Source organism: Protopterus annectens, chromosome 3.part1, assembly GCF_019279795.1.
Source record: "Protopterus annectens isolate FY-2018-M chromosome 3.part1, PAN1.0, whole genome shotgun sequence".
NCBI lineage: Eukaryota > Metazoa > Chordata > Ceratodontiformes > Protopteridae > Protopterus > Protopterus annectens.
Window position 1 is genome coordinate 80,789,869 of NC_056732.1, and position 21,049 is coordinate 80,810,917.

At 37.9% G+C, this 21,049-nt stretch overlaps 1 protein-coding gene across 1 annotated transcript in view; it reads right to left on the minus strand.

Annotated features, from left to right (window-relative positions):
- Nucleotides 1-21,049, minus strand: part of LOC122797635 (fer-1-like protein 4) — a 1,984,889-nt gene that overhangs the window by 467,785 nt on the left and 1,496,055 nt on the right. The window contains exon 33 of the mRNA XM_044066179.1: nt 1,629-1,634. Within this exon, the coding sequence (XP_043922114.1) occupies nt 1,629-1,634 (6 nt within the window). The remainder of the gene's footprint in view (nt 1-1,628; nt 1,635-21,049) is intronic.

A 21,049-nucleotide genomic window follows, 5' to 3' on the forward strand; every position in this document is an offset into this window, starting at 1 on the left:
TATCAAACCATGTTTTGCACAGCAACAAAGATAAACCAGTATGTAAGACTATACAACAGTACATGGCACACTGTATGTGACACAATGCACCACCTAGCCACAGGAGGTATATATCAAGCTAATGCATAAAGAAATATGTAAACCATTGCAATGATTGTAAAGTCCAGTTACAGTATTACCAGTATACCACACTAGTCATTGATGGCAAGCCCCTGCCTAACATATGTGCACATTCATTAATATAGGTGGCATACTGCTGTACTAGACTATACATGTTGCTAGATATGCACTTATATCCTGTAACACACATATGACCAAGGCCATGGTACAGGCATACCCACACACACATCAGACATACATACCAGGCACAAAGGTATGGCAACCCAGATGACCTTTACCTGTATACCATACAGTACTGTGTATCAGTAGTTACAAAACCTTATGCCTGAGGTATGTAATCTGTGTGGACTACAGGGAACACACAAAACAGTGGTTCCAAGAAATGTGGACATACACCATACTGTGCTGTTTAGGCATACAGCTTCAGGTAGTACTACAGTTCATACAGGAGTTGAATTCACCAGCAGTAACACTTAATAAGCATACATATACTGCTTTAGCCTACAATGGGACACCCCAGTCGACACCAAGGGACTACGTCAGACCGTATGGCATACTGCTTTTTCTGCCTAGCAATAGCATACACATCTTTTGCTGGGATCACAGCTAGGATACATAATACCATGACAGAAACAGTTTCCCACTAAGCTATCACACATATACAGAACTCTGACACATTCACCAGCACATTCACCATCACACTCAGTCAACCTCACATAGCAATTATTGCAACAAGTACATGTGGGTGTGTATCGGTTCATAGGTAGGTAATAGGCTATTGGCCCTAGGGCCTATAGAAGTCTAGCCATACACTACCCTGGCCTTTGACACACAGGTAATTTAATTTCACGTGACCCTGTCAAGCAGAGCCACAGAGGTGATTCCCGGGGTGTATTTCCTATCTGTCATACAATCATCAGGATTATTTATGACGACTGCTAATTAGGAGCTTTGTTTGCTATTGATAGGTAGTTTGTTCCAGAGTATGGGATGTCTCTGAGATAGGAATCTATCCCTCCAGCATGTGCTGTTTATTGAGGTCACAAGGTTTAGGTCCCTAGATCGTGTAGCTCGTAGGGATTGTGATCTGTTTACGTGGAGCATGTCCAACAGCTCTGGGTTTGACATAGCTTTGTATGTTAGGCAGAGGTCACCTCTGGGTAGGCAGTATGCGAGACAGTCTAGCTGTGGTTTTGTGAGACGGTCTGCATAAGGCATCTGTTTGAGGTTGGTATTACTCTTTGTGAGGTATGTCTGTGTCCTTTCCAGTTGCTGTAGATGTCTTGTGAGGTACATACTACATGGGGCATTGTACTTTGTAATTCGTTTTATGTGCGATGAGTAGAGAGGAACACTGACCTATATTTCCCTGGATGACACACCTTTTGTGATGACATGTGCCACGTAGACAGATTACATGACTAGTGTGGCACTGTGATTCTCAAAGGGGAGACTTCTGTCCACCTGTGTCTCATGGTCTCTTATCACACCTTCGGTGTTAAGTAGACTACCACCTATGTGGTAGTTAATGGGTACAGAGTTTTTGCAAGAAGGGATGCCAATGCAGTGTCAACATTGAGCTTGAGTCCATGGCTTTGTCACCAGGCATCTGTTGCAGTAAATATGACCCTGTCTCTCTCTCTCTCTCTATATATATATATATAAATATATATATATATATATATATATATATATATATATATATATATATATATATATATATATATACACACATACATATAAACATCCATTGGTGGACATATAGATATACATATAGGCACATATACAGTCCAACTTTTATGGTAGGAATATCAATTATGTGAAGGTTGTGAGGTATACAGTTATGTCATAATATTGCACAGTGTTGTGCAGAATGCATTGAAGGTGCTCTCAGCCCATGTAGCTTTAGCAGGCCTCACTGGCTGCAACACTGCAAACCTGACGAATCATACCCACAGCGTTTAACCACCACATGTCATATACCAGCACTGTATGCTGTTTTGTTTGCCACACACTACAACCTACATAGAAATATGCACATAACAACCTTCAACAACATATATATGTCCACCCTTCACAAACAGTTGCAGTATGTCCCTTGCTCTATGCACATGTACAGATGCTAATATATCTGACACAGACAGATCTCTCCATATGTGTGTGCCATACACACACAAGGTCCACACTGTTGTAAGTTCATGTACCTCACGGCTGACCTGTTGGGCCTTGCTGCAATATGAACAGGTGTCACATGTAAACACATAGTAATATTAGAGGGTGCATATATAGCTGCAAATGCTAGATTAGCATACTAGTCTAGTACAGCTGTTGCCAATGCTAAGTTACACGTTAATATGACTATCATGCATTTGTTACTCTGTCACATCCATGTTTATATAACTGTATGCGCTACTCCCCCAAACAGACATTGTACACACTACTGTACAGAACACAGATAACATGGATCAGATGTTTGACATTTAATGCTGAACTACATATGTCACAGTGTTATCCCACTGCACACAGCTACACACTGATTTCTCCATGGCAGTAGTTATGCAGGACATCTGTGCATAGATACGTACTGCTGCCACATATGGATGATTCAAACTATGTAGAGTACTCTTCAAAAACATCTACTACATGCCAGTAAATATATATCTGTTACATACCTTTCTTTTGCATGTATTTGTATTTGTCAGTTTCGTATGTTTTGTAATTTTTTTTATATCTTATTTTTTTCAATATAATTTTTTTTCAATATTTTTTTATATCTTTTTTTTTAATATATTATTTTTTTCAATATTTTTTATATCTTTTTTTTCCTGTTGCTGTTGTCTGTGTCTCTCTCTCTCTCTTGCTCTCTCTCTCTCTCCGTACCTGCAATTAAATGATTGCATGTGTGAACAGCAAGTACAGCCTGCTTTTATAGGTATCTGCACATGTGCATGTGATGGTCTCTGCGCCAATTGGTGGACACCATTTGGCAATTGCATGCAGCCTGCTGTGTGGTACTTGCAGTACTCACTGTCATAGCAACCCAATGCTATAAATAGCTAAGTCAGGTAGGTGTAGCCCTTTCAGATTTCCAAAGTGGGGACCATGCTTGTTTGCTGTGGACACCGATGTGTAAGTCAGAAGGTTGGTATACTTTTTATATCTGATGCTAGGGGTGCAGCCAGTGATTTGAATGTTGTACTCAGACCTGAATGTTGCTACTTCCAGTACACAGTTGTCAGTGTAGAATTGTACTCACCCCTACAAATGCTAACACAAGATACATGGGAGTATATAGTTTCTTTTCTACTTATACAATTAGCTGCCATACATACGTAGTTATTGAGATGTTTTCATTTGGCACATGAACTATTTGTGAGCTGCTATACTGTGAATATTAATAACTCTCTTCTGCACAGTTTGTGCTTTTTGTTTGGTTGACATTAGCACAGGATGTTCATGAAAACTGGACAATTCCAGTACTGAGTATGCCTACCTACATCCTTGCTGGACCGTAAACACTCAGGTATTTTGTACATTTGGGTGGGGATTGTCCTGCTATGATACTGTGTGGGGGTTGTAAAGTGTATGCTGTAACATTATTTGCTGCTAGAATGGCTGGCTCTGTTATCACAGTCATGTAATCCAATTCCACAACAACTGCTGGTAAAGTTTCACAGAACAGGTTTTGTGTTATGGCATTCCTATCTTTCCTTTACATTCACTCATTCTGATGCATGATATATATATTTCAGCAACAACTTGCTGTATAGCTACTGTGGCTTAGTGGTACTTCATCCAGTCTTGTGTGTCTGGGGTTTGAGACTGACAGTGGTGTTTTATTTTGCTGCTGAGCAGAACAAGGGCCCTCACATGCAGGGTAACTAAGGAACTTTTAAGCAGTTGTAAGCAGGTTTGCGCAAATTTGCATGATGCTTAGCAATACTTAGCTAAGGGCACACAAGCGCACACTAGCGCAAACCCACTAACGACTGCTTAAAAGTGCTTACTCCCGCTAACCCCCGCGCTCATTTCTTTGAAAGAAAAGAAAATGGGGAGATAGGAAAGTGGTGAAAAAGGGGCACAAAGAGGGAAAGACAGCAGGGAAAATAGCTAGGGATGTGCAGGACAGGTGTAGGGAAGGTCCATAGCTGCCCATTTCTTTAACAGCAACAGCTGTGCATATACTAGAAATTTGGAGGGAAATTTGAAACCTTCCACCCCTGAGAGAGGGGTGAGGACAACAAAGTATGTTGTACTGCCAATTAAATTTCAGTTTATGTATCTAGTGGACATGTGTGCAAAATAGGCGGCTATGTATGGGGCGTCATTTTTTTGTGGGAGCAGATTGCCCTTTTTTTTCAGGTGAGAGTGGAATGTGGGGTAGGGGAAGTAGGTATATTTGGGGAGGTAGGTTGGGGAGATAAACAGACAAGACAAACAAGATGCATACAGGGGCGGAATATGACACATGGGGTGGGTGAACACCATTGACGGGGAAGGATGTTTGGAAATCGCAAGCCCATGAGCCCACAGATGGCAACAGTGGAACTGAGATCCCCACCCATGGGCAGTCACCACTGCACCTTCACAGCCCAGAGGGTGGCTGTGCTAGGGGCTGCATAGGAGGGGCAGGCTCACCCATGAGTCATGCCATGTGCCTCGAGCTGGCATAGAGGATCAGCGACTGAATGCTGGATGTCCCTACGCACCACAGCCCGGACTGTTCGGAGGGTGATAGGTGGCCCTCGTCTAGCCATGCTTGCATGGGGGGGACGATCCCCATCCCCTGCAGCGCTTCCACCCAAAGATGGCACAGGTCCAATGGAGGAGGAGGTCCCGGGCTGGGCACCGGATCTGCCGGTGCCAGGTGCCATCGCCAGATGAGGTGGGACAGGTGGGTCCGCTGGGACTGGCTTTCCCGTATGTTCTATGTTTAGGAGGATTTAATGACAATATGGGTTGGTGACATAACTCAGAGATACGAACAAACTCGATACTCTACGACAAAGCGAAAAATCACCAACTGGACACAAAATAAATTTATTATAAAACCAGAAACGAACTCCAAAATTTACAATTGAAAAAAAAAACAATGAAATGTGAGCGCTTTCATTTAATTAATATTAAACTTCATCAGACAATACTTTTAAAAAACATCACTTCCTTTTATAACTTCCTGTAATTCAAAAAAGCCCACCAGATCAGTAAAAAAACAGTTCCCTATACTAATCTGGTATGTCCAAGGGTCAGTTTCAAGGTTACTCTCCAGTCTAGCTGGTGAATCTGGCAAATTTGAGGCAATGTTACAATTGCCTTATGTACACAGACAACACTCTCTCCTTCCAACAAACTCTAATACATGTGAGAGATGCAGTTACACAGCCAAACTGGAGGCAGAGCTCTCTCAACCCAAGACTGGCACAGTCAGTCAGGAGGAAAAGGTAACCACCCACACCACAAATCCAGTCTCACACAGACCTATTGCATCTGCATACCCAACACATAAACACACAAAAACATACTCGGAAGCTCTAAATAAAAATCTGCCTAAACAGCAAAGACCTCCTAAGCAGATATCCAAGCAATAGCCACCCCTCAACAATACCCACAAATCACATATCTCACAAAATCAGTGTGCCTCACAGTCACAGCCCTTAAGGCCAAACAGCACATGAAATACACTTGTTATAGGGGACTCTATTGTCCGGCACACTGACGTCCCACTCACCAGACTGAACAAGGAGAAGGTCACTGTAAGCTGCCTGTCAGGTGCCAGGATCCGCCACATAACGCAAGCACTTAGGTCACTCCAAAGCAAGTACAAGTATGACTCTGTCATTGTCCATGCTGGTGTGAATGACCTGAGATGTACCTCCCTGGACTACATGAAAAGAGACATAGAGGAGCTCTCTGACCATGTAGCCCAGGCTGGTATGACCCTGACCATGAGTAGCATCTTGCCCTCACCAAGAATGATGCCACAGTATAAAGACAAAATGATCAGTTTCAACAATTGGCTAAAGTATTGGTGTCATTCAAAGGGGATCCAGTGTCTGTCAGCTTGGGATGACATGCTCGACAAGCCACATTGCTTCGCTAGGGACAGCTTGCACCTGTCACCCTTAGGCTTTCGTATACTGGTCAAGGCTCTTGCCAACCCCATAGTGCCTTTTTTAGGCAAGGCTCAAAGGACAAACCCACCTCCATAGACAACCCAAGGATAAAAAAACTAAAGGTAATGCTACTCAATGCCAGAAGTCTAAACCTCAAGATGCACGCACTCAAGGTTCTCCTCAGTATGGAGAAAATCGATGTCTGTGCAGTAACAGAAACCTTCAAGGCTCCTGAGAGCACCCCAGCACTACCAGGTTATAAATCATACCATGCGTTTCAGCCCCAAAACTCGGAATGAAGCACAAAAGGAGGGGGAGTATCTATATTCATCAAAGATACCTACAACTCCAGGTTAGTGGCACTGCACAAAGCATCGGAAACCATCCATGTGCAACTAACAGCAGGCAAAACTGCCTTTCAGTTTGCAGCCTGCTACAGAACACCCTCCAAATTACAGGAACCCCACTTGGCATTCCTGAGAACACTGGAGAATATGAAGGTCTCCCCAAACACTATGTTATTGGGTGACTTCAACTACCCAAACATTGACTGGGAAAATTACTCAAGCCCAAACACCCTTGCCCAACGGTTCCTTGAATTTCTAAACTCTAATGCAATGGAACAACTGGTCACCACTCCCACAAGAGGGAACAACATATTGGACCTCGTCATCACCAACATGGGGACTCTATGTTCCACACCAGAGTTAAACCCCTCATTGGTAAGATCAGACCATAACCAAATTTGCCTGGACATCCATATCCCATCCCCACCCCCAGCCAAGGAAATCACTGTAAAGAATTTCTCAAAAGCCAACTTTGCACTTCTCAAGACTGAGGTAGAATCCTTCAAAGCCCCTGGGCCTGAGGATAATACAGCCCAATCCGCAGAATCCTTTACAAATACATTCTATGAGCACCTGCAGGAATGCATGGATTGTGCTATCCCAAATAAAACCAAGACTCACTCCTCCAAAAACAGGAGACCAGTCTGGTGGACCCCGGCCATAAATAAGCTATACAACAGAAGGAGGAAGCTACTACATGACAGAGCAAAATCCCAAAAAGGGAAGGCATCTCTGATCAGTATTAGCAAGAAACTTTGATCCCTCATAAAATCATCAAAGGCCAGTTTCGAAAGAAAAATTGCCCTAGACACTAAAGATAATCACAAGGCCTTCTTTAGTTATGTCAGGAACATGGGCGGAAACTCCCAGATATGCTCTAAATTGTTGCATAACGATACCAAATATACCGAACCTACAGACATAGCCAACATCCTGGCAGACAGATTCAGCGCAAACTTCTCCCCCCTTCCCCCCCAAAGGAGCAAATGCCTATCCCAACTGAATGTAACCTCCCTGACATCACAGATGCACAGGTGAAAGCTGCCCTCTCCAAAGCAAAAAACGCAGCATCTATGGGACAGGACGGTGCCCCAGGCTGTGTCTTACATGAGCGACAAGAAGAACTGAACCCTCACATTAAGTCACTGTTCAAACTTAGCCTTACTACAGGATATGTACCCAAAGAATGGTGTACAGCTACAGTGGTCCCACTCCACAAAGGTGGTGCCACAACGGACCCCGGAAATGATCGCCCCATAAGCCTGACTAGTCTGGTCTGTAAAGCTATGGAGCGTATTATCATGGAACTCATAAACAAAGACATTGGGAGCCTCCAGACACTGGACCCTACCCAGTTCAGCTTTGTTAAGGGCAGATCTTGCTTCTTAAACCTAGTTGATTTCTTTGAAACAGTTACCAAAGCCATAGATGAGGGCAAGGTAGTCCACACAGCCTACCTGGACCTCGCAAAAGCCTTTGACACAATACCCCACTCGGGCATCATAAATAAGCTTTCCAGCTTAAATATCAACCCCTATATCACAAGATGGATTGCAAACTGGCTCAGAGATAGAACCCACATGGTCAGAATCACAGGTGCCATGTCCGAATCCAAACCAGTTACAAGTGGCATCCCACAGGGCTCAGTTCTGGGATGTCTCTTGTTCAGTATATACTTCTCTGAGGTTCAGGCTAACATGGGGGGATTATGGCTGACAAAGTTCGCAGATGACTGCAAACTGGGGGCCATAATCAAATCTCCAGCTGACACAAGCATCCTCCAAAAGGGTCTCACAGAGACGGATGCTTGGTGCTAGAGCAATGGCCTCAAGCTAAATGCTAAAAAGTGCACAGTCATCCCCTTTGGGAAAAACAAGGTGCCCACAAATTACCACATAGGTGGTAATCCATTAAGTATGGAAGAAGTAATTAAAGATTTGGGGACCAACATAGATAGTAATCTCTCCTTTGATAATCACGTTGCCAAAGTGGTTAGAAAGACCTTCTATATAGCCCACCTTATCACGAAAGGGTTCGCATCTAGATCAAGAGAGGTCATTGTGCCCCTCTACTCATCACTCATCAGGCCCATAATTGAATACAATGCCTCTTTTGGGATGTACCTTACCCGACACCTGCAGCAACTGGAGAGACCCCAAAAGTACCTCACCAAGAGGATCATGGGCTACAAACAGATGTCCTAAGCAGCTCGACTAAAGAAACTCCAGCTCTACTCTGTTGCTTACCGCCTACTCAGAGGCGATCTATGCCTGACATACAAAGCCACGTCAAACCCAGAATTAATGGACATGCTCCACCTCAAAAAATCCAAGTCCCTTAGAGCTACATGCTCCAGGGACCCAAACCTCAGCACAAAAATAAATAGGACATGCTGGAGGGAAAGATTCATTTCCCAGAGGCTCCCCTCACTCTGGAATAGAATCCCAATTCATGTTAGACATAGCCCCTCACTGACCCTCTTCAAGCGAAATCTGGATGCGTGGATGGGAAATTGCAAATTCACCCCTGGGATCTCTCCTGTGTCCCTGCTAGACAGAGGCACAGTAAACTAATCTTAAAAGGGTACCTTCTGTGACCTACTTTACAGAGGCACAGTAGGCTAATCTAATAGGGAGGCAGAAGCCAAATACACTCTGGCTAGGCTTATAAATGCCCTAGGGCAGATAGCCTAGTATCTACCTATGAACCTATGAACCTATATGGCTCTTCAAATTCGCGCATGCCTAATAATACTAAATGTGGAAATAGAATTTGTATATGTATAAATTCAAATGCTATGAAATATATGCTTCAATTATGAATAAAAAAGCCAGAATTTATATAGGTTTACTATATAAATAATGTATTAAAAAAAAAAAAAAAAAAAAATATATATATATATATATATATATATATATATATATATATATATATATATATATATATATATATATATATATATATATATCCATAAATATATATAAATTAATATAAATTAATTAAATTAAATTCATGCTTGCCTCACAACAGTAGTTAAAATACTCATGATATTAACTATTTTAAAATTATTTATTAATTATATATAATAAATAATAATTTAATTAAAAAATCTATGCATATGTATATAATAATTATTTTATTTTAGTCTTTAATTTTCTTTCTGTTTAATGCCTTAAGTTTTAAAATTGGGGCTATTGAACTACATTCATTAATTCCTGGCCATATGTCAGCTTGTACTTTGATTTGCCATTGTAACCCTTTTTGTTCTAAAAATAACCCCCAAAGACATTTATCATCTAGTTCTACATGATCAATTACTCTAAAATAGAACTGATGATCTATAAATTCATTAATATGTTTTGCTAAGGCATTGTTTGTTTTATTTTTCTTTATGGAATATTCATGTTCATAGATTCTTTGTGATAACATTCACTTTGCTTTTCCTATATAAAATATAGGGCAAGAGTTACACATTGCTAAATATACTGCTGCTTTAGATTTACAATTACATCTACTTTTTAAATAATATTTCTTATTTCTTAAATGAAAAACGTACTTCTTTAATTTTGAAACACCAATTGCATGCTCCACATCTATTCATCCTTTTTACTATATTTCTATTTTTTGTTGTCATATGGGCTTCGCTTTTTAGTATGTCTTTAAAACTTCTACCTTTTCTGTAAACTATTTTTGGTATATCTCCTAAATATTTTTTACAATGTGGGTCATCCATAAGTATTGTCCAATTATTGATAATTATTTCTCTTAATAAATAATTTTCTTGAGAATAAGTAATAATTAAAGCTTTTGCCAAATTATTCTTCTCAAATTTATTTATACCATCAATAATTTGGTCATTTATTATATAAGATGTATCATTATTAATAGTCTCTACTAATTTTTGTTTAGATAAAATAGGCTTAAAATGACCACTTAATCTTTTATTAGTTACTTCTAATATTAATGCATCGACCAATACTTGTGGATAACACTTATTGATAAACATACTTCTTAAAAAATTACATTCTTTTTCAAATTGTTCAAAATTAGTAATCATTCGAGCAGCTTTAACTAATTGTCCCTTCACTACAGATTTTTTCTGATGTTCAGGATGAGAACTATTATAGTGAAGAAAGCTGTTCGAATATGATTCTTTTCTGTGTATAGCTGCAATATATGTTTCATTTTCTAAATCTTTCATAAATTGTATATCTAAATAATTAATACTATGTTCATTGATATTCCATGTAAATTTTAAAAATTCTGTGGTTTGATTAATATATATTAAAAATTCATTTAAAACTTCTATAGTACCATTCCAAATGAGGCAAACATTATCTTGAAAACGATGATAAGATTTAATAAATATAAAATATTGACTATTAAAAATTATTTTTTTCTCCCAGAAAGCCATAACAAGGTTTGCGTATGTGCCTCCACATGGAGAACCCATTGCGATACCTTTTTTCTGTAAAAAATATTTTTTGTCAAACATTAAAAAATTATTATTCAATACTATTTCCAAAAGTTCTATTATAAGGATAATTAATTCTTGATTAACATGATATTGGAGCAATAATTCATTAACCCATTCAAGTCCTATTGCTTGAGGTATAACTGTATAGAGATCACATACATCTATAGTTACTAGAATATCATTTTTATTAAATTCTACTTCGTTCATGTGCTCTAAAAATGTCCATGAGTTTTTACATATGTATTTTTCATTTTTTATAATCTTTTTTAACTCATAGTCAACATATTTAGCACAAGCTGACGTAATAGAATCTCTCCCATCTACTAACGGACGCATGGGTGGATCCTTTATATTTTTGTGTATTTTTGGATTTCCAAAAATATCGGAATTCTGGGAGATATAATATTGAGATAATTAAATAAATTTATATCTATACGCTTATCTAAAAACAAATAATATATTTGAGCATATATATTTTTATATGCTATATTCAATTCATTTATGGATATCTGTTCATAAGTATCAGTTTCCAAAACTGAATTTAATTTATAATTATACAATTCATCACTCATAATAACAGCTCCTCCACCTTTATCTGGCTTCATGATTCTATTTTTTTCTGTTTTTAATGTTGTTAAAATATTTTGTTCTTCAGAATTCAACTTTGATGAACTTTTAGTTTCTCTACCAAATTTATCTAAGCATTTCAATTGATATTCACACATTTTTTCATATAATAAAAGTTTTGGGTGCAAGGGTGGGTTAAACATACTACTAATAATTAAATTTACTAGACTCATTATAAATGTTATCATGATACATATATCTATCATAACAGAAGTGAAGTCAAAAGACCTTGATGGAACAAAGGTGTAGCCTTTAGCTAATAAATTGGCTACATCTTGATTAACTTCAATTTAAGAAAAATTAGAAACTTTAAAATTACCACCTTCATTAACCGTAATATGTTGACAATCATCACACATGACTTCATTGTTGCTACATATATAAATATCATGCACACTATTAAGTTCATTTGAACTCAACAAACAATTATGTTTACAATCATCACCCATTATTATATTATTGCTGGCCATTTGAATTTCATGCCCAGCATTAAGTTCACTTGGATCCAATCGACAATTTAAGTTCTCCAATGTTTGTCTTTGGGCTTGGCCCCTTGAAACCCCGCTGGTTGATGGTTGAAATAAGAATTTTTATTTTTTAATCTTTCAGACCTTCTCAACTCTGGAAATTCTTCTTCGTATGTCAAGTCAATATCTTGCCCAAAGTCTCTATGTTGCCCCAAGGCTCTAGGTTCATCGGATCTAATGTCCTTGTTTGATTTATTATTATAGACATACGGTTTATTTCTTCTTTGTCCCCCTGGGGGTTTCGGGTAAGCTATTCCATTTGCATACTGATTAAGATCTCTCTCCAATTTATTCATTTTACCAATTTTCAATTCTGTTTTCTGTTGCTCAATTGTGTTATATATTCTAAGCATCACATATTGTGTATTATCATAAGAAACATCAGTTCTAATGTCTTTATCGAGTCGATCCAAATCAACCATGAGCTGATCAATATCTAACTGGTTGTATTTTATTATTAAATTAAGCAGTTTTTTTCCACTCTTATCAAACAGTTGCAACAGTTCTGTGTGAAATGGAGAATTATAAACTAAACCTGTGGGGAAGCGCCAAAACTGCAACCCCTTAGGTATGATATTATGTTTAATGCATTCTCTTAGATATGCATTCTCCAATTGCAATTTTTTACATTTAAGTAATTTGTAGTCATAGTCATTTAATTTTGAATCTAGTGAAGTAGTACCTATATTAGGCCCACCTGAAAAGGTGAACGATGATTCAAGCCATTCATTTAAAACTGGAATTTCATTTCTTTTACTGTCCTTATTTCTAGAAGAGTGCCCTAAGCCACAAGATGGCTGGTAAACTCTATTATTATTAAGGGGGTGGGAGGTTGGTGTAATGGTTAAAGTGTTTACCTTACAGACACAAGGTGCAGGGTTTGATTCTTACACTGAGGAGTAATGGGGCTTAAAAAAAATGCCACAAGGGCTGTTAGCCTAGTACTATTCTATGATTCATCTATGATTACCTTGCACTAGCAGTTCGGTATTTTGTATCTGGTCTTCCGAACCAGTTTTAGAATTATTGTCAGTATTTAAATGATTTCCATTTCCTAGGCATGTAGGTGTCAGATTACAATTACAGGCACCATTAGTTGTTCCAGCGTGCAAACTCCCATTTGCGCTATTGGAATCTGCAGCATTTAGTCTCTCATATAAACCATCCACTCGCTGGGAAAGCTTTAAAATTCGAGCTGTTAAATTTCCAATTGACCCTTTGGTCCTGTTAGAAACATCCTCCAGATGTACTGCACTTTCGCTACCATTAGTAGACGACATAACTCAGAAATACGAACAAACTAGATACTCTACGACAAAGCAAAAAGCCACCAACTGGACATGAAATACATTTATTATAAAACCAGAAACGAACTCCAAAATTTACAATTGCGAAAAAAACAATGAAATGTGAGCGCTTTAGTTTAATTAATATTAAACTTCATCAGACAATACTTTTAAAAAACATCACTTCCTTTTATAACTTCCTGTAATTCAAAAAAGCCCGCCATATGGCTCTTCAAATTCGCACATGCCTAATAATATTAAATGTGGAAATAGAATTTGTATATGTATAAATTCAAATGCTATGAAATATATGCTTCAATTATGAATCAAAAAGCCAGAATTTATATAGGTTAACTATATAAATAATGTATTAATATTTATTTATTTAGTATTATTAGGCATGCGTGAATTTGAAGAGCCATATGGCGGGCTTTTTTGAATTACAGGAAGGTATAAAAGGAAGTGATGTTTTCTAAAAGTATTGTCTGATGAAGTTTAATATTAATTAAATGAAAGCGCCCACATTCCATTGTTTTTTCACAATTGTAAATTTTGGAGTTCGTTTCTGGTTTTATAATACATTTATTTCGTGTCCAGTTGGTGGCTTTTCGCTTTGTCGTAGAATATGGGTTGGTAACAGCCAACAGCATTCCAAATTAGTTGTAACAGCATGCAGTAATATTCCCATTAACCCAACACACCAGAGTTCCAACAGTTGAACAGCAAGCATAACACATGCATATATAGAACAACAGTGGACATTCCAACAGCATGCAGGATTGATTGATGGCAACAGGCCACCAAGATTGTGGTGTTTGAACAGGGCAGATGCATCAAAGTAAATGCAGATATTTATAAACCAATAGGACATATGTCCCAACAAATGTTTTGAGATTAGACATACCCATTGAGATGTGGAATTGCATTGTTTATGCACATACAGTAGGGTGTAAAAAGATACCTCCATTAACAACTTATATGTACTTATAGTTTACACTACATTCCTATCAACTGCAGGTATATATCCCCTACATGTATTATTACACTAACACTGACATTTCTGGGGAACACATTAACAAGCTACTCGTGTGCCAGATTTACCTATACATGTCAGCCATTAACCAACAGTTGAGGACTGTATATATGCTTCATAGCTACTGGCACTCCCTTCATCCACTTTATATGGGCCTGCCCAAGTGTGGGTTGACAGCGCTTAATACAACAGTACTATTTATATAATGCAAGAGTACAACAACATTTCGAACTAAGTGACACGGACACACTCCAGGAATTATACCTTTATTAATTACATTACACACTTTCTAGAGGCTCACTCATTTATTTGATATTACAGTGCATGCAGAAGACTTATTCAAGATGTATTATACCTTTATTAATGGATTACAACACTCTTTTTCAGGCTCTCTCACTTATTTTATATAAAAGTACATGCAGAGAAATTATTCAGGACTTATTATACATTTATTATTGGGCTACAACACTTTTTTCAGGCTCTCTCACTTATTTTATATAACAGTACATGCAGAATAATTACTAACCTGCCTGGTGGTGCAGCCTTAGCAGCCTATCTGCATAGGCTTGCTGATTCGCAGCATGGACACCTGCAGCTGTGAAGTAAATGAAGTGATATCGAGACATATACCTATCCATAATATCGAGTACAATAGCAATTCTTACATACTCCATTCCATGGCTACCTACTCAGTAGTGGGGCATTGTGCATCCCACAGGCCTCCTGTATCCACTGGTTCAGTTGGTCCTGCTTGCGTCTCTTCAGGTCTGCGTAGTGGTGTCTGACCTGCTCACCAGTCCCAGGGATGCCTATGGCACTGGTGAGATCATGTGTGAGACGGTTCCAGGCTTCTGCTTTGTATTCAGTGCCCTGGAACTGGCACTGCAGGAGTCTGGCATCATGATTATGGACAAGGAGCCAAACCATCACTTTTGACTCCTCAATGCCACACCATTGCGCTCGAAAGCGAGAGCCCTCTCCGACACCAGCCATGCTGCCTGCAGATGGGAGCTACAACCAGTTATGGCAAGTATTCCCACCTATGGAGCTTAAATATGCCTCATTTCCCACACTTATTTGTGATTGGCCAGATTTGAAAATTCTCAGCTGAGTGCACATCTGCTTAGCACTGAGTAAACTTTGATTAATATGTATATGTATGTTGACAGTGCATGAACAGCAAAAGCTGTCATGGCTTAGTGGTTCAGTACTGTGATTATGGTGCACAGTATCCTGGGTTTGAGGCCTGTCATTGCTTTTTATTTTACTACTGGCCTGACCGGCTAGGAGGTGTGGCTGTGTTGCTCTACGTTGCTTGACGTTGCCCAACGTTGTGTTAGTTAGCGCAGTGAGCAGCTTCGCGCAAACATGTTTTCTTTGTGCTAGTTGGCGGATGCGCAGCTCTGTGAAAAGCCATTGCGGTAGTTAAAGCAGTGCTAAGCTATGGGCAATTATTCTTAAATGTGTGCAATACTGGTAAATGTTGCTTAGCAGTGTTTCATATTGCTTAAGATATGTTACTCATGCATTCATCAGTATGCATGACCATTTCACCTTCTTATATATATATATATATATATATATATATATATATATATATATATATATATATATAATATTGTTCACTACTACATAGGCCATTTCAATGCATTTTACTAAAATTTAAAAGGTAAATGTCAGGAATTATTTTTATTCACAGATTTCCTACAGAAAATGGAAAGGGGAGTGGTGGGACTCGAACCGGGAATGCCTCTTCTTTGTGCGAAGGCTCTACCACTACGCTATTGCTATTTGGCTTAATTTGTATATAAGTAGTTTATTATCCCCTTCGATTTCTAAACTGTTAACTGTAGCTAAGCAATGGGCAAACCCGCGGACACATGCGCAAATACGGCCAGTTATATCGGGAATAATAATAAAAAAAAAAGTTTTACATTTTATTATATTTGTACAGGGGTTTAGAATGTGGGGGAGTGTAGTGTTGGGGATATACACATTTGAGTGGACTCGCTCATTTCTGGTGACATTTGCAGATTTAGGCACTTGCAGGGGCATGGATATTTGGACTGCTCGGCAGTCTGACACGCCCCCTGCACTCGTGCATGCTCCATGTTAGCCTTAGAGTTGAGTCAACGCACCCTCATGAATACGCATGGCACGCTGATGTCATACTCTTAGGCTGCAGTTTCCGTGTAAGACTTATTTAGTCTTACACGGAGGATTACTGAATCCCGGCCATTGTGTGTTATGTAATTTCATAAGTTTGGCATATTGAAAAAAATAAAGATATTTAGGTAAATTTATTAGTAATATACTGATCTTATTCCATCATATGTAAGAGTATTAACACCGCATTGTTACCATTCTTGTAGTGAAAAAAGTGCAACTCATTTTTGTTACAGAGTGCATTAAGAATATAGTGCCATTACTTCCAATAATTATGTAGCATACTGTTCTATTTAAATATAGCAGACTAATAAAAGTGTTGTCTTAAGTGAATGTTTTTAAACATGTGGCTTCTACTGCAACTTTTTGGTCATTACTGAATTGCATTTCATATATAATACATTTCATTTGTAGTGCTTAAGACTTAAAAAAAATAGTTAATTAATACAGAATACTGCTTTAATACTTGGAATCAGAAAAGATAATCTTGTTTTGCATCTTTCTGACATCAGAAAGGTGTATGATAAACTTTGTTAAGCACATTTGACTGCTATCATGATCAGGTCTTGTGCTGTAGCACACACAGAGCAACCACTAAGAAAAAGCATCAGAAATACTTTGAAAGCTCTTTAACATATGAAACACTCCAATGCTGCTGCAACACAGACACACACACACACACACACACACACACACACACACACACACACACACACACACACACACACACACACCAAGAAAGAAAACTGTGGCAGATAGTGGAATGTTTAACAGTTTTTAAAACTGTTTGATGACCTGCATACCATCTATTTGTATTAAATGTATTTTATTTTTTTTTCAAACATGTAAAACACTTTGATTTCATGCCCTTTTTTTTCTGTAAGTTGCAATACATTTGGGCAGCTAAAGTTCCATGTACTGCAAAGAATTATGACTGGATCATTAATCATAACTATTAGTTAATGTGTTCAAAAAATGGAATTCAAGAAATTCACTACTCAAGCTTTGCTGTTGAGGTAAATTTCTTGAATCCATATACCGAACACATTAACAAGTAAGTTATTTTATTGTGTGCTTACAGTCACCAAATAATGATAACAAATGTCTGAGTTTCAGACTTAATAACATTTAGGAAAGTATGCTAATGCAAATCCAATTATACAAGTTTCTAAGTATATGAAGACAGCAGCTGAGTTTAATTCTTTATCCACAATTATCTCTAGCTTTCTCTTTAATTGTCAAGCTAAGATTTTGAGAGGTACTTTGGGTGGGGGGGAGGTTCTAGTGGGTTTGCGCAATGTATCCTGACAGCAGTCATCTCTGCATATAAATGTCTATGTGGAAGTTCTAACTACAATGAAAACAATGTGAATTATTCCAGGTATCTACATTGTTACATGAGATGCTTTGTTTTCTAGGACATTCTACCTAACGTCAGCTATCCCATAAAATTGCCCTCTTCCTTATAAAGCAGTGAAGCATGTAATGGTGCTATAGAAACATAAATCCTGATTGTTGAGAAAAACATTATTTAGATTATGAAAAAAAAATCTGAAACTTGACTTGTTAGAAGTCACTTGCCAGATCATTTTACAATGCTTATTAATCGCTGAAGGGCAGATACTGATATTTTAAACCCTAAGTATATATAACAATTTCAAATGCAGTGAATTTTTGACAAAATATACATATCCTTTATATTTAAGTGGAATTTTTTTCCCAGAAATGATATCCAGTGTGTCACAGTGAGGATAACTGTGATGAATTACACTTGCGCAGTTGCCCATAGCATGTTACCATACGCTATATCAGTATGACTATTTCTATAAATATTAACTCTGCCTTGGAAATCTTACTACTGGAGTGAATATTTGCTTACGGCTCAGGCTAAAGAAATGTGTGGATTACTGATAGAGAACATCTAAAGAAACAGCCAAAAAGGGAAACAAACAGTAATGAGTTTTATACTTCCATTTCTAATAAGTCAGAAACAGAATATCAGAATCATTACCAAAATTGTAATAAACAGCAGATGTAAGTGAGAAAGATATGAAGTAATACCGTGCAGCAGCCTTAGATGTTGTACAAAGGGATCAACATAATCTATTTTTTGTGTTCTTTATCCATCAATTTTTATCTCAACTGTGATATCCCTATTTAAATAATAATATCCAGACAACATGAGCACTAAAGCAAACAAGGCAGATAAAATCCAGGCAGGTAAACTCGAAAATTTATTATTGCATTATATATTTTTTAGAGTTTTATTGCATCTTTTGCTGTAGCACACTGAAAGGGAAGAAGGTTTATGAAGTGAAGGAGTATGGGACAAATCAGATTAATGAGGTCTCAGCTGACAGAGTTATACTGTTAAAAAACAGAAGGTAGGTTTTCATTTCTTCTGTAGTATAAATGTATCAGCTAAGATAGGATTTTGATGCAGTAATCTTCTAGGATAAGTCTTCTTGGGGAAAAGTAAGTTGAAGTTATGACTACATAAAACTTAAAACTGCCCATATTTAGCAACAGCCATGCAGGGATATTAAATAGTGTACACACATTAAGTACATCATAATATATATATATATATATATATATATATATATATATATATATATATATATATATACACATATGTATGCATATGTGTGTGTGTGTGTGTGTGTGTGTGTGTGTGTATACATGATGCAGACAGATAGATAAGCAGATAAAGACTGTTGCACAAAGAGAAAGAAAGCTGAAGGCAGACTGAGTTGGAAAATGCATAGTTTTAATTGTGATGGAAGTTGCTGCTGTAAGAGATGTTTCCCTTTCCACAAGTGTTTATTACATTAGTAAAGGGGGTGGGGGCGAAGGCACCTGTATGATGGATGGAGAACACATTGCCTTGAACAAAAAGAGTGATTTTGAATTTCACTGCTAAATATTTGTGGTCTTTTGCAAAACTGAAAAGAAAAGTATTTGCTTTCATTAGATGGAACCTGAATTAAATAAAGACAGGAGTTTCCATGCTTCTATGTTGTGGCAGATAAAACTGTGACATGGCATATCCAGGTAATTTATTTACTACAGAAAAGGGGATTCACTTCTAGGTCATTGATGAAAAACTACAAATTACAATGAGGTGGCCTTTCTTTGCTGAAATGTATTTAATTCTCTAAATAAGTATTCAGCATTTATAAAGAATAACCACATATATGACCCTGAACAAAAAACTGCAGAGGATTTCTAAAGGCATGAAACAATTAACACAATGTACAGTAACAATTCTATTAGTACAAACAAGACTATCATTATCAGTGTTCATCAAACAGGCACCTACTTAAAATTAAAGGCAGTAAATAAAGAACAGAAGAAAGTTCAACTATATATGCTAGTTGTATTGCACAAACTTCATGTAGCTCATAATACCTCCCTAAGGGCCCAGGAAATCAATTTATTGAAGTCTACATTTTTGCTTTATAACCTGTAAATGTTTATGACTATCTTGTGCCATTGGTCATGACTGAAAAGGGTACTAGGACAAATTCACCTACCAGATTAATAAATGCAAATAATAAATAAACAAACAAGCAAACAAGCCAATAAAAGGACTGCATTCTATGCCTTCCTCTAATCAGTCCCCATCTTCCAAGAGTGAACTGCTGCTTTGTCACTTTTATTTATTTTATTTTATTTTTATTTTTATTTTACATTTGTTAGACTAGGCTGATACATGTCCTTTTTCAGTTTTTTTCGAGAGAAGAAGAAAGAAAAAGCTCTAACATAAGTGTAAGTTTTTTAAATATATACAAGAAACACACTTTCAAGGTGTGCTTCCCATGCAAGGCCCTCCAGCATCTTGATTGTAACCATTTGCTATTAAAAATCTTCTTTTTCTTTCAGCTGTTCCCATTAGGGGTCACCACAGTAGATCATCTGTTTCCATTTCTTCCTGTCCTCTGCATCTTGCTCTGTCACACCACACCAACCACCTGCATGCCCTCTCTCACCACATCCATAAACCTTATCTTAGGCCTTCCTCTTTACCTCTTACCTGGGAGCTTCATCCTTAGCATCCTTTTCCCAATATACCCAGCATCCCTCCTTAGCACATGTCCAAACCAACACAATCTCGCCTCTCTGGCTTTGTCTCCAAACCGTCCAACCTGGGCTGACCCTCTAATATACTTATTCCTAATGTTGTCTACCCTTGTCACACTCAGTGCAAATCTTAACATCTTTAACTCTGCCACATCAGGCTCTGACTCCTGCCTTTTTGTCAATGCCACTGTCTCCAACCCATATTTTTTTTACATTTGTTAACCAGGAAAGTCCGACTTGGAACAAAGCCAATTTTCAGTGGAGGCCTGG